Source organism: Macaca thibetana, chromosome 2 (genome assembly GCF_024542745.1).
Source record: "Macaca thibetana thibetana isolate TM-01 chromosome 2, ASM2454274v1, whole genome shotgun sequence".
NCBI lineage: Eukaryota > Metazoa > Chordata > Mammalia > Primates > Cercopithecidae > Macaca > Macaca thibetana.
The window spans coordinates 42,993,802-43,007,503 of NC_065579.1; the positions used below are offsets into that span (position 1 = coordinate 42,993,802).

The 13,702-nt window shown below is 45.1% G+C and overlaps 1 protein-coding gene across 2 annotated transcripts in view; it reads left to right on the plus strand.

Annotated features, from left to right (window-relative positions):
• Positions 1-13,702, plus strand: part of CLSTN2 (calsyntenin 2) — a 628,828-nt gene that overhangs the window by 517,573 nt on the left and 97,553 nt on the right. For both annotated transcript variants that reach the window (XM_050779679.1, XM_050779680.1), the window contains exon 7: positions 10,007-10,255. In XM_050779679.1, the coding sequence (XP_050635636.1) occupies positions 10,007-10,255 (249 nt within the window). The remainder of the gene's footprint in view (positions 1-10,006; positions 10,256-13,702) is intronic.

Genomic DNA, 13,702 nt, shown 5'->3' on the forward strand with positions numbered 1-13,702 from the left:
TCTCTAATGAAGGACTTGACATGAAAAGCAAAGGAAAGAATATTCATGTCTTTTCCAGAAATGGGTGGTGAACCTCCTGGAACCAGTAGTACTGCCTCCCTTTTAGTCCTTTTAAGGCTTCTTCCAGTCATTGTCGTGGCAATTGTCATTTGTCATGGTGCTGGAGGGAGTATCATTTAGCATGGAAATAAGATTATCATGAAGCCTGAGGTCTTTTTGAAGTCCTTTGGTCAACTATCTTGGTTCTATGTACCAGTCTCAGCTGGTCTGGTTGCAAAGGGAACTTTTTATCACAGGCATTCTGTGTGTTAAAGATAAGCAAAGTTAGGACAGGGTAGAAATTCAGCTCTGTCATGTAGTCATTGCCCTGGGTAACAAGATCACATGCCCATGAAGCTGAGTCTGGCTGCCCACTGCAGAGAAGAGCTTGGGATGAGGGTGAAGGTGGACAAAGGAAGATACTCACTTGTGACAGACAGAGAGGGCTTGTTGTCATTTGGCTGTGAGATGGCACCCCAAGAAAGGAGGCAGGCCAGGAGTTAGGAAGCAAAACTGATGGAGGGGTGCTCTGAAAGGTGGATATGGAGGAAAGCCAGCTTCACTGGGCACCTGCTGTGCATGCCCTGCCAGCCTCTTCACATGCATTACTTTATTTAGTTCTCCTGTCTTCACCATGAGGAGGTCACCCATCCCATTTTAGAGATGAAAAATTTGAGGCCCAGAGAGTGAAAATGACCTGTCTAAGGTCACACGATAGAAAGCAACAAAGCCAGGAATTGCAAGTAAGTCTGTCTGAATGATGGGTGTTTTAGTTCAGTATTCACTAAGGCTATCCATCCAGGCCTCTGGAGCTAGAATGTAAATCTCTCAAGTGAGTCTGTGGAATGAGAAAATGAGCATCTCATAAGGCGAGAAGCACCTCATGTGCTTTGTAACTCAGACTGTTGACATGTTGATGGGCCTCCTTCGCTCCTACTCTTGCACATAGTTCATTTCTTCCTTACTCTCTTCCAAAATACTCAGGAACTCACACTGGACTCTCCAGCCATGTTTGGGAGCTTAGGAAAGGGCTTACTCTTACACTGGGCTTGTATTTGGAGGTAACTGCATCTCCTCCAAAAGAAAGGGAGGCTGCGAATGCACAGTCTAGCCTGCCCCAAGGTGGTCCTCTTCACTACTATCTTTGGGGCAGTTTTTCTCCCTCAACTTTCACATACACACACACACACATATGCACATATACACACATACACACACACAAGCACACACACCCCTTCACCCACGCTGTTCTAACCCAAGGAACCAAGTAGAAATATTTAGAACTGAATGTGAAATAAACCCAGGTTGATATTGTCATGTTCCATTTTTCATGTCACCTGGCTGGCAGGGAAGGCCTATGGGACTGCACACCCCTCCAGAATGATGCAGTAGATCGGAAAAATCACCACAACTTCAGTGTTCCATACAGCTCTTGCAAAAATGGTTGTAAGGCAGAAAACTGCCTCCAGTCCTCTCCTCCATTCTGTGGCAGAGAAGCCACCTAAGATGACATCTGAGTTTGAAGGAATACCCCATTTTCCTCCCCATGCACCTGAATTATAAGTCAACTCAACCCCAGGCCACTGTGGGTTAGCCTCATTTCCTAAACTCCTCCAGGTTAGAAGAGATGATGGGATCAGCTTGTTAAAGATCAGATGAGCCCAAGGGCATGCACTTGTGATTTGATTTTGAATGTTGCTGGAGAGAGATGGGGAGATAGGGAGTGTGATAAGGATTTCCTGAAGGAACAAATTTTCGAACAAAATTGCATCTCATATGTTAACACAGTTCATTCTATCTGTGCTGCCAACATCGCCTGGCAGGACAGGTGAATTCATCCAGCAAGGCAGTTTCCCCCAAGACGCGGCCTTATTTGGTGCTGGGAGCTGCCCTTTGAAGGACAGAAGTCTGTGCTTCTCTCCATAGCACTGCCCCCCACACCTATGAGAATCCTGTCCCAATAACCCTGCTGAGCAGGCTCAGTCCTGCCTCTACATTAGAAGCCTGGCTTTTGAACTGCACTGGAGGAGAGCTCAGATAAAAAGGGTAAAAGCAAATAAGTGAGGCCCAGATGCAAATCCTATCCTGGGGTCAGCTTCCATGTAGGGACTCATGTTCTCTCCACCCGTAAGGGAAATGTAGGCTGGATCACTTCTACAATGGAAGCTGGGTTGTAATACCTGACTCCTGTAGGGTACTTTCGGTTCCAGAGACAAGTTTCTGTGTGTCTCCAGTGGATGGTAGACAAGCTTCTTGCTGGGCTTCCCAACTGGGGAGCTGCCATGACCATCTAAGCCTCAGTATTCATGCATTTTTTATCCTACAAATCTTTATTGACTTTGGATGGAAACAGGGAGACCAATTAGGGTATTGGAGCCATGGTCTAAGCAAGAGATAATGAGTTCTGAACCAGGGGAGTGGCAGGAAGGAGGAATTTAAGACAGACTTTGGAGACAAAATCAGCAAGATTCAATGATTGATTAGTTGTCAGGAGTAAGAGAGGAGTCTAAAAAGGTTCTTGTGTGAGTGTCTAACTGAATGAGGGCGCTGCCAACCAGAGCTAGGTATCCAGGATCAAGGGCAGATCTAAGGGACAACGGCGGCAGTTGCCTGTGGTACACCCAGGTGTGGGCACCACATTCTAGCCTGATTCTCGACCCTCCCAAAGATCAGCCTCCACCTGCTGATCCATTACTGCAGCACATTTTGCCCTGATGTTCTGCCTCTGCTTGGTCAGGGCACCTGTTTTGGTCCCTCTGCCTGGTTCCTTCTCATCCATAAGCCTTCACTCACATTCTCCTCTCACTAGGATGTTCTCTCTCCCCTTCACCTCTCCAAACCCTTCCCTCCAGTCAGCATTTGCCTGCCCTCTATGCATACCAGGAGTCAGTCTATGGAGCTACCTTGGTAGTTTGAGTTCTGGAGTCTCCTCTGTGAAGCTGTAGTCATGCAGTAACCTAGCCATGGATATCTCCTCAGAGGGTCATCAGGGAAATCTGGACGTTGCCCACCTGCTTCCTCCTCCTGCAATGTAGGCCCCATCAGGAGCAGCGAGGGAATCTGGTTTAAGTGGGAGTTGGACAATAGCTGGTGTCAAGCCTGCTGTCAGGAGGTACTAGAGTAGATGCAGAAGCACTTGAAATGCCTCTTTGGGCCTAGGGAAGCATTGGATGTCAGGCATATTGCTTCATGGATTTATGCATGGAGACACTGCCATTCTGCTTTGGACAAAAAAAATGGAGGTCCCCTGAACCTCTGTGTCCCCTTTAGCTTGTGGGGTCAGATGTAACTCAAGTGGCCCCCACCTTCCTTTGCTCTACCTGAAGCCAGGCTTCTTAGAGAAGCGGGGCCAACTGCTTATCACTTCCTCTGAATTCATAGATCCCCATGAAGGACCCTGCCATCTAGGCACCAGACTTTCCAGAGATGCGTGTCACGGAACTATCTTGAGTATGAGATGACAGAGAAGCCCTCAGTGAGACCTCTTGGCCAAATTAAATTTGACATTAACAACAGCCCAAGAAATGGTCCACTTTGATGGCCCTACATCACTACATATTACAGAAACTAGAAAAGTAGTCAGTGGTGCATATGCCCTTGGTGGCACCGAGGCCAGGAACCTTGGTGGTTCCTCACAGGGACCACAGGACTCCTGGCTGCTGGCCAGTACCTCCTGTACATGATGTGTGGGTCAGCTGTGTTGGGTGGAGTGAAGAACGCTGAGGGCAGGTCCTGTTGAACAAAAGAACATAGAGTGAGAGTGTACTGCAAAAATCACATGGTTCATGTGTCAGAGCAGTGCACATGACCAGACCCTAAGTTGTTCTCAGGATTTATATACTTGTGAGCCCAGGAGACTTTTGTAGAGGGCTCGCTCATTCATTCATTCTTGCACAAATTTATTAATTCAACAAATATCTGTTGAGTATTCAGATGCCGTGCCAACTCTTAAAATAATGTAGAGATTAAAAGACCATGTAGTTCTAATGTTGTATTTCACAGTAGGGCAACTATTGTTAATAATACTGTATTGTATATTTCAAAATAGGTAGAAGAAAGGAGTTTGAATATTCTCACCCCCAAAGAAGTGATAAATATTTGAGTGGTAGATTTGCTAATTATCCTGAATTGATTATTACCCAAGGTATACATGCATCTAAATATTGCATTGTACCCCATAAATATGTACAATTGTTATGTGTCTTTTTAAATGTTTTTAACCTATAAAAACAATTCAGCCTTCTGGAGAAGACAGACATGTTAAGAAAATTACAATGCAATTTTTTAGTAGCTATAAAAGTCCATGGTTTTCTAGTGCACCTTGCAGCTCAGCAGAACTTGTTCTCACTAATAACCACCATCAGAGGTTTTCATACACTCATAATAGCCCAACTATAAGAAGCCATGATGGATTTCTCTAAGACGTTGCTAAAGAGCTGGAGCTTCCCAGCATGACAGTGTCAGTCTCCTAGTCATAGCCAGTGCCTCCATTCTCAGAGAGGTGAAGTGGGCCTTTTGCTTTAAGCAAAATAGGTGAACACCTGTTGGAAGTCTGATTAGATCCCCACTCATACAACAGCAAAGGGCTGCACACACTGACTCGTGGATGCTGACAGTGAGCAGTGGGCTTCTTTCTTATGCTTATTTCTTGCAGGGCATTTAAGCAACTATGATTCAACATGGCCCACTATGTTGGGGGGAGGATTTTGCCTGCAGTGGCAAATACATACCAAGCTGGAAAGCAACCAGGTATCCATGGCTCTCACTCAGGATCCTGGCCAACCACACAGATGAAGCAAAACCTAGTTTGCTTCACCTAGCAATCCAAGTTTCTGATTCCAGGGCCTTGGAGGAACTCCTCTTTTCTAGGATTCTAGAAGCGAAATGATAGTTTCATTGTGGGATCAATAGCATGTGAACTCCTGAAAGGACATCAGAAAGTCCTCTGTGCCTATGCTTAAGGTATACGGATAGAGAAATGGGAATTTTAACTGCCAATGACAATCACTGATGTGGATTATTAGTCAGGGTAAGACAGGTTAACAACTGACTGCCAAGTTTCACTGTCTTAAAATAACAAAGGTTTATTTAACATTTTTACCACGTGTTCTTGGATTGGCTGTGGCTCTGCACCATGTTAGCTCCCTACCAGGATCCAGGAAAATGGAACAGCTTTGATCTAAAACATTGTTGATTTCCTGGTAGATGGAAAAGATGCATGGTGAACCACAGACGGGCTCTTAAGGCTTCTGCTCTGATATGACACATGTCACATGCACACGTATTTCATCCATTGGAGCAAGTCTCATGGCCAAGCTGATATCAGTGGGTCAGAGATTTGTGTTGTGAATAGAATACATTCTACCACCACAAAGTCCCAGCAGTCGATACAGCACTTGTCAAGAGGGCCTCCCTCGCTTCCCCTGAGATTCTGCATCACTGAACTCCTCCACCCACTGAGCTTCTTCCTTCAGAAAATAAAAGACTTTCATTGCATCCCTCGAGGTAGAACTACTTCTGTTGGGTTCATGGCTGCATCCTCATGGCAGTGCCTGGCATAACTTAGACATTACATAAACATCTATTGGCATAATATGGAGTTGATATTGCCAATTGTGAGAATATCTTACAGAGTGAGGCCTGTGTCCTTGATTATACTGGATCCTCTCCCTGAGATTCCCTACTTGTCCCTGCCCTTTCCCATGCCTAGGGGTGGATCCTGAGGAGGCACAACTGGTGGCCCCATGTCAGTCACTCTTGCCACAGGCTCCTTGAAGTGCTAAGGACCCTCTGGGCTCACCAAGGCCATCCAGAGAAGAATGCAAATTCATCAGTTAATAAGGTCAGACAGTGACTGCCATCCTTAGACCCCATTTGGGCTTTTGTACCACAGTATGCCCTGAAATCTGCCTCATTCGTTGTGTGTATTTTCTATTTTCTGGCTCTGAGTGGCTTCCCCATCCTGCTAGGGCCCAGGGACGTCAAATTGGACCTCATCCCTGGTTTCAATCCCCAGTACTCAAGCTGCAGCTGCTGTATACAAGACCAGTGTGAATCCTCAGCAGCCTGGGGTCACCAGGGACCTTCGCGGAGGATTCCAAAGGAGCATCTTAAATACACCCTGATGTGTAGACAGTGCTGCATCATCACTGTAAGTGATGCATTCTGTTTACCCACTGCCTTCCCAAGGGATCCCTGGGGAGAAGAGAGACAGAAAAACCGTGGAGAAAATAAATCTTCTCTGTTTGTTTAAGTGTACCAAAAAATGAAATACAATCTGTTAAGTTTGTGGAAGTCTGCACCATCTGGTTAAATGCAGCTTGATGGTTTCTGGCAGGCAACATCTGCGGGTTAAGGAAAGTGGCCTGCCGCTCCCACTCAGCGGGGAAGACAAAAAGCCCCACGTTATGGCTTTGCCAGGGCGTATGTCCTCAATGTGCCCCTCTGTCAGAGCAGTGGCCTGTGTAGGGAAGTGGAGTCCCATGTGACTAGGCTGTGCTTGGCAGGTCGTATGATTGGCCCCCTAAACACTGGGTGTGTGGTAGAAAGAACACTAACTGGGTGTCTGAGAGCTGGGCCTGCTTCTAGCTAGCTGTGACTTTGATTTCGGTCCAGTCGTCTCCCCTCTCTGGGCCTCAGTTTCTATGGTTGCAAAATGAGTAGAAGGTTACAAGATCTCCCTCCAGGTCCACTGAGGAGGTGCAATGGGGAGCATGGGCTTTGGAGCTGGGAGGTCCTGGTGATGGGTCCACTTGCTAGCTGGTTGCCATCCTGGACTCGGTCTGCCTAGGGCTCTTTATCTGTAACCTGGAATCTTAACAATATTCACCGCACAGAAGAGTAACTAAAAAAACACATGTAAGGCTCTTAATTCAGGCCTGCTACTCATTTTGTGCCTAGTAAGACTTCATAGGAAAACAATAAAGTTCTGTAACTATAAAAAATAAGGTTATGTAGGCCGGGTGCAGTGGCTCACGCCTGTAATCCCAGCATTTTGGAAGGCCGAGGCGGGCAGATCACCTGAGGTCAGGAGTTCGAGACCAACCTGGCCAACATGGTGAAACCCCATCTCTTCTTAAAATACAAAAATTAGGCATAGTGGTGCATGCCTGTAATCCCAGCTATTCAGGAGGCTGAGGCAGGAGAATCATTTGAACCTGGGAGACAGAGGTTGCAGTGAGCCAAGATCGCGCCACTGCACTCCAGCCTGGGTGAGAGAGTGAGACTCTGTCTCAAAAATAAATAAAATAAAATAAAATAAAATAGTTATGTAAACATTGGATATATCTATAGAATAACCCTGACCAGCACTGGGTTATTTTATAACCAATTTTGTCTACCAATCTTCCCTTGATGTCATCCCCCATGACCCCATGCATGGTCCTCTCTGCTGTGTACATCTCTCTATATATCCAAACCATCGATTTCTTCACTAGTCTAAGGTATTAACTGAAGTGTGAACACTATAGGAACAGCAATGTCCTTAGCCAAAAAAGGACCCTCTGGTGGTGGAGTTTCAAGCCCTGCTAGACCCCACCCTGCTTCCCCTATGTGGAGGCCCAGCTGCTCCACATGGTGGCAAAGCTGGCCTCTGCAGCCACTACACACACATCTCTGCACCGGGCCCTGCTAGATCATGTTAGTCCCATTGGCTTGAGCTAGAAGTCAGAAGCCCTGAGTGCTCAGCCTGCATCTCTCTGGCCACCCCAGGTTTCAGGAACCAACACACTCTGTGTGTACCCCTGTCACCAGCTGTCTTCACACTGGACAAGTTTTGGTATCAGACTCAATAGGTCAAAGAAGCTATTGCCATGTTGTGTTATTACAGGGGCACTAGGAAAATGCACTTTCCCCCAAAAAACCATGTATCTCCTACTTCCAAACCACTCACAAATCTCTCTCTGCTACCACCTTGATAGATGTCTTTCTTAGAAATATCTGTGGAGGGTGGTATTAAAGGACAGCAAAATTTTATTGGCCATTAAAACATTTGTATAAATTAGTTTATCACATAAGTAACATGGATATCAATTAAGGAGTTAGCAACAGGGGATGAGAACAGGTAAGTGTGATGAGAGGCGTGGGGCATGGACAAGGGGCTGGAGGGGCCCACCTCAGCATTGGGTGAATTTCCAGGAGCATCTTGTGAGAGAGCCCTGAGTGGGAGAAAAGGCAATTATAAATATTAACTGAGGGCCTACTATATGTCAGGTGCAGTAACAGGCAAAATATCTAGGAAATACTCATGTAAATAATACTGTCAACTCTGCCCACACTTCCTTTTGATAAATACAAGCTACAGCATGAGCATGAATTGGGAGATTTTAATCTCCACCTTCACAGACACCACAGTTCCAGAAGCCTCTCCCAGAGTGAACCTGTCATGGTGATAAGCAGAGCATCTGGGCTCTAAGGATACGTGCTCTTCACATAGCATAACCTTCTGTTGCTAGCCAATGGATATAGACCTGATGATCTCCTCCACAGACTGAGGGAAAACTGGCTGAGTTGAACATTTTCAAACAAGTAGACTGATTTCCAACCTGGCACCTTCCTTGAGGAATCTTCAAAGGGTCATTTTAATGGTAGGAGATTTTTTTTTTTTTTTGTAATGGCTGTCTTTGGAACCCATACCCTAGGTAAGATGAGGCTCTGATATACAAAAGTCAAAAATCCAAGGCCTGGGCAATTGGCAGGTAATACACACAACCACTGTCCATTAAACCCGTCAGAGTTTATGACTGACTGGTCAGTGCCATACCAGGAAAGAGCCCCCATGCCCCTACCCGTCCAACACAGGTCACACTTTAGACTCCCTGACTCTTATTATTTGAAAATGACTGCAAGTTCCTGGCCCTCTTTCCCCTAGCGCCTGAGCCCTGTGTGTGTATGGAACAGAAGGATGGAAAGAATTCTGTATTTGAGCCTCTGTGGAGAGTCAGCAGAAGCCCCAGACCCACCCAGCAGGACAATCCAGTCTTCTCTGGCAGGCCAGTTGTCGCCTCTCACCTCAGCCCCGCCCTCCACAAAGTTGGTGATTCTTCTAAAATAAACCTGCCCCACTCCTGCTGCCTCAGACGAAGTCTTCGTGCCTTAACCTGAGTACTATTATAGTAGCAGCAGAAATAATAATGACAATGATAACGTGATAGCTAACACCGAGTGAACCTTTGCCATGCAGTGAGCATGCTACTGCCTGATGCATTATCTCATTCAACCCTCACAACTCACTGGGAAGAGGAAACAGAGTCACAAAGGTCAACTGATTTGCTCATAGTCACGAAGCTAGCAAATTTTGCTGCCAGGTGTCAAATTCAAGTTCTGCTGACTTCAAAACTTGTGTTCTCAACCACTGCATCATTTGGCCTCAATACATATTTGTAAAAAAGTGTAATGAGTGGCTCATGCTCCTTCTCTTGGGATCAGGATATAGAATTTTTCCCAATCACAGCCCTGATCACATTTTGTCAGCTTGCTGGCTCTGAGCTCCTCTATGTCAGGGACTGTGTCTGACTGACCTTCGTAGAGCCAGCACCTAGCAGGGGTCTTGGCACATGGTTAGTGCTCAGTAGATGACTGGCAGGTTAACAGATGGATAGGTGTGTGAGCGAATCCATCCACCCAAATCAAATCCTGGCTTTCTCCAGGAACCCTCCCTGCTAGTAAGAGTCCCCAGGGTTTTTCCAACTTTCTAAATTCCTCCAACACTTTTTTCTTGCATCCTATCTTGCCACGTGCAGCACTTTGTCTGTAAGTTACTGATGCCTCCCCAAGAAAATCATAAGTAACTCAGGGGCTGGAATAGCATTTGGCACTTCTTTTCCTAAGTCACATAGCTCAGGGTTAGGCACAGACATCTCTGAGTAAGTACACTGAGTAGTTCATCTTGACCCAGGAGCAGAAAACAGATGAGGACACCGCCCCATTAGGAATGACCCATTGTCCTTTCTTTCCCGACCCTCTGCAGGAGCCTCCTCTGGCATCATTGACCTCTTGCCCTCCCCTAGTGCTGCCACCAACTGGACTGCAGGACTGCTGGTGGACAGCAGCGAGATGATCTTCAAGTTCGATGGCAGGCAGGGCGCCAAAATCCCTGATGGGATTGTGCCCAAGAACCTGACCGACCAGTTCACCATCACCATGTGGATGAAACACGGCCCCAGCCCTGGTGTGAGAGCCGAGAAGGAAACCATCCTCTGCAACTCAGACAAAACCGGTGAGTCTCTAGCCCAGCCCTTCCACCCCTACCCCAGCGGCTGCCCATTTTGTCCCAGATGGTTGGACATGGACACAGCCAAGGAGGATGTGGAAGAAAAGCAGGAGCCTGAGAGGAACCCTGCCAAGATATACTCTGGTCTCTGGTTTTCTGGCTGCTGATTTTCCAGGCTTGGCTTGAGGTAGAGCAGGAGCAGAAAAGTGGGGAAAGTAGGGGTACAGACACAAAGAATGTAAAAGCTGGAATCAGCGGTTTTCAAACTGGATTCCTCAGAACCCCAGCATTCCCAGAAGTGCTTTAGGTCTGCTGTAAGTGAGATGCGGGTGACAGAGGCATCCTTATTCCTACTTCAAACAAAGAAGCTCCACCTTGACTGTGTTATATACAGGAAGATTTCCAAAAGCTATCTTTTGAATAAAGTACTGCTAATTGAGAATAGCAGTTTGAAAACCTCTGCCATATATAGTAATGATAGCTACCATTCGTTAGGCTTTTCAGCATGCTGGGCCTGTGCAAGAAGTTCACGGCTTGGTAGTTAAAGTCCCCTAACACTTATTAGCTAGATAACCTTGGCAAGTTGTTTAGCCTTTCTGTGTCTCACTTTACCTGTCTGTAAAAGGGGTGTTTCAGTAGTATCTACCTCATAGGGTTCTTATGAGGATTAAATGACTTCATGAAGTGTTCAGAACAGTGCCTGGCACAAAGGAAGTGTGATCATCTGTGTGAGCTATTACTATTCTAAACACAGGTCTCTATTAGTTATTTTATAAAAGCCTTATTGTTTTTGCAGTTTTAAGGATAAAACATTCCTTAGAGGTTAAATAACTTGTCACAAGTAGTTATACAGTCAGTATCAGAACTAGAATGTCAGCTTAGATCCAACTAAATCCAAACCTATGCTCTTATCACTACACCCACCCATCCCCACACACATACGCAAACATCCCGAGATCTTATGCAAATTGTACAACTCTGCATTTAGTTACAATTCTACAATTTCCCATTTCAAATACAACTTTTGCTAAAACACCCAAAATAAATAACAACCACAGCAGATGTAACAGTAAAAATACAATATAGAAGAAGAGCTGAAGCTCGCCCTCTGCTGTTGGACAGCTAAATTTTCCATCTCAGCTTGACCACTTCTTAAGGTGTGACCTTTGAGGAGCTGCTAATCTCTCTAAGCCTCAGTTTCCCCATAGGTAGAATAGGGGAAATACACTTGAAATAAAGTATGAAATTACTTAGTAGCATCACATGCATAAATCAGCGTTCCATTAATTTAGTTGATGTTGTTACTATAATTATCATTATTATTTCCAGTTTTATTCCTCATTACACTGCTACAAGAACACCATGTTCTCTGTTTCAATTGATCTTTATAATAAATGTTAATGTATTTTCTGGATACAGAAACCGAGAGGTGCCTGGCTTTCTCTATTTATATGGCAAGTCTATGTAGGAGTCAGTGCCAAGGACAGGTTTTTCTTTGAGACCTTCATGCAGGAAGGTAGAGGTTTGCGACGCAGTTCAGTAGCCTGTGCAGTGCCCTGTGAGGTGCTCCTATCATAATCCAGGAGCCAGCATCCCAATGAGACAACAGCTTAAGAATATGTAGACAAATACAAAGCAGTGTGAGCTGGGGTCAGTGGCCATGCACCTATAGTCCTTTCTGAGCTATATCGAGTCCCTGGGGAGGCAAGTCAGACAGATATAAATGTTCCTGTTTACAAAGGAGGAAACTGGAATATGGAAGGTTGAGTGATTGGCCCAGGATAACACAGATGATTACCAAGAAAGACAGGATTGGACTTAGATCCTCTGACCCTGAGTCCCAGGCCCATGCTATTGCACCAGTGGTCCTCATTCGAATAAAGTAGTGCACTTGTAAAAACGTGTAGATGCTAGAGCCCCACCCAGCTCAATAAGAATGGTGGAGGAGCCTAATGGGCAGCCATGGCTGAACCCTGCCTCAACTACCATCACAGCAGTCCCCGGAGAAGGCGTTCAGCGCCCCCAAATTAGCAGCACCTGGTGTTCAGCCTGGGCCCTTGTGTGAAACAACACTCAAGATTGGCACAGAGAAAGTGCGAAGATTTTTCTCTAACTTTTCTGACAGCAAGAAAAAGAATCTATAAATACCCCATCCTAAATTTAAAAAAAAAAATCTGGAATAAATGAAAGCTTGTTTATGGCTTTTTTACATCTACTTTTTTTTCAAGTTATAAAGCAATGTATGTCTATAGTGGAAACATGAAAAACGCAGAAAAGTGTAAAAGAGAACACACAAATTACCTGAAATTCTAACCGTTGAGGAGATATTTTCTGATAACATTTAGTACATTTCATTACAAGGTTATTTTTGCTTCTGTGTATATGTAGAATGTCCTTACATTTTTATAATATCTGATATTATTGTGTCATCAGTTACCTTTATATAACATTATCTCCACATCATTTCTCCATGTGATAAAATATGTTTTAAAATATGGATTATTTGGGAGTTTAAAACTCTGTCATGTAGATTTATCATACTTCATGTCACTGGCCCCCTTTTATTAGATATTTACATTGTCTTCTTTTAAATGCAAACACAGCAATGTTGTAAAGAGTATTCTGGTGTATACCTTTTGGACATTTCTTATTATTTCAACCAGAAGTTGAATTACTGATTCAAACAATAGAAATGTTAGGAAAGGAAGCTTTTGCTGTAAATTGTCAAATTGCTCTTCATGAAGATTGCACTAAGTTCTGTCTGGTGTACTAAGTAAAACTTACTAATGCTGTTCCATTATAAATTATTTTCTAAATAGCTGGATAACAGAATTGACTAGTCAGCAAAGGCTAACTGCAAAAAAGGGAGAGGACCACTGACAACACTACCACAACCAAGAAAAACATCTCAGTAGCTAACATTCTTTCCCCACGGTTTTACCTCCTGTCATTGTCTAGTAGCTTCAGGTGGGTCTGGAGGGTAGGGGAGCTCTGCTTTGCCCGGAACACTCAGAAGCCAAGGATTCTTGCATCATCTGCTGCTGACATTTTCAACCGTAGAACAGAAAGTAAGGCTAGAGCTGAACACAGAAGGATTTTATTGACCAGAACAGAAAGTATCATGTTTGACTTCTAATACACATTCCATTTGCCAGAACTTAGTCACATTGCCCCACCTACCCCTGGGGGAGGCTGTGAAATGAGTTTAGCTGTGAACCTAGGAGCAAAGAAAATAGGTTAGGTGAACACATAGCCGTGTGTCTACCTTGAGGTCACTGTGTGGGGCCCTGTGCCCCTCTAAGCCCACCTCTGTTGGGGTTTACCTCTCCATTCCTCCCGTGAACTGTGCACTTTCCAGTCACCTTCCATGATTCCTCCTCAGCCCCTGCCTTATCACAGTAATCAATCCCCTCCGACACACACATCTGCTCCTCTTGCTGGAATCTTCTTCCC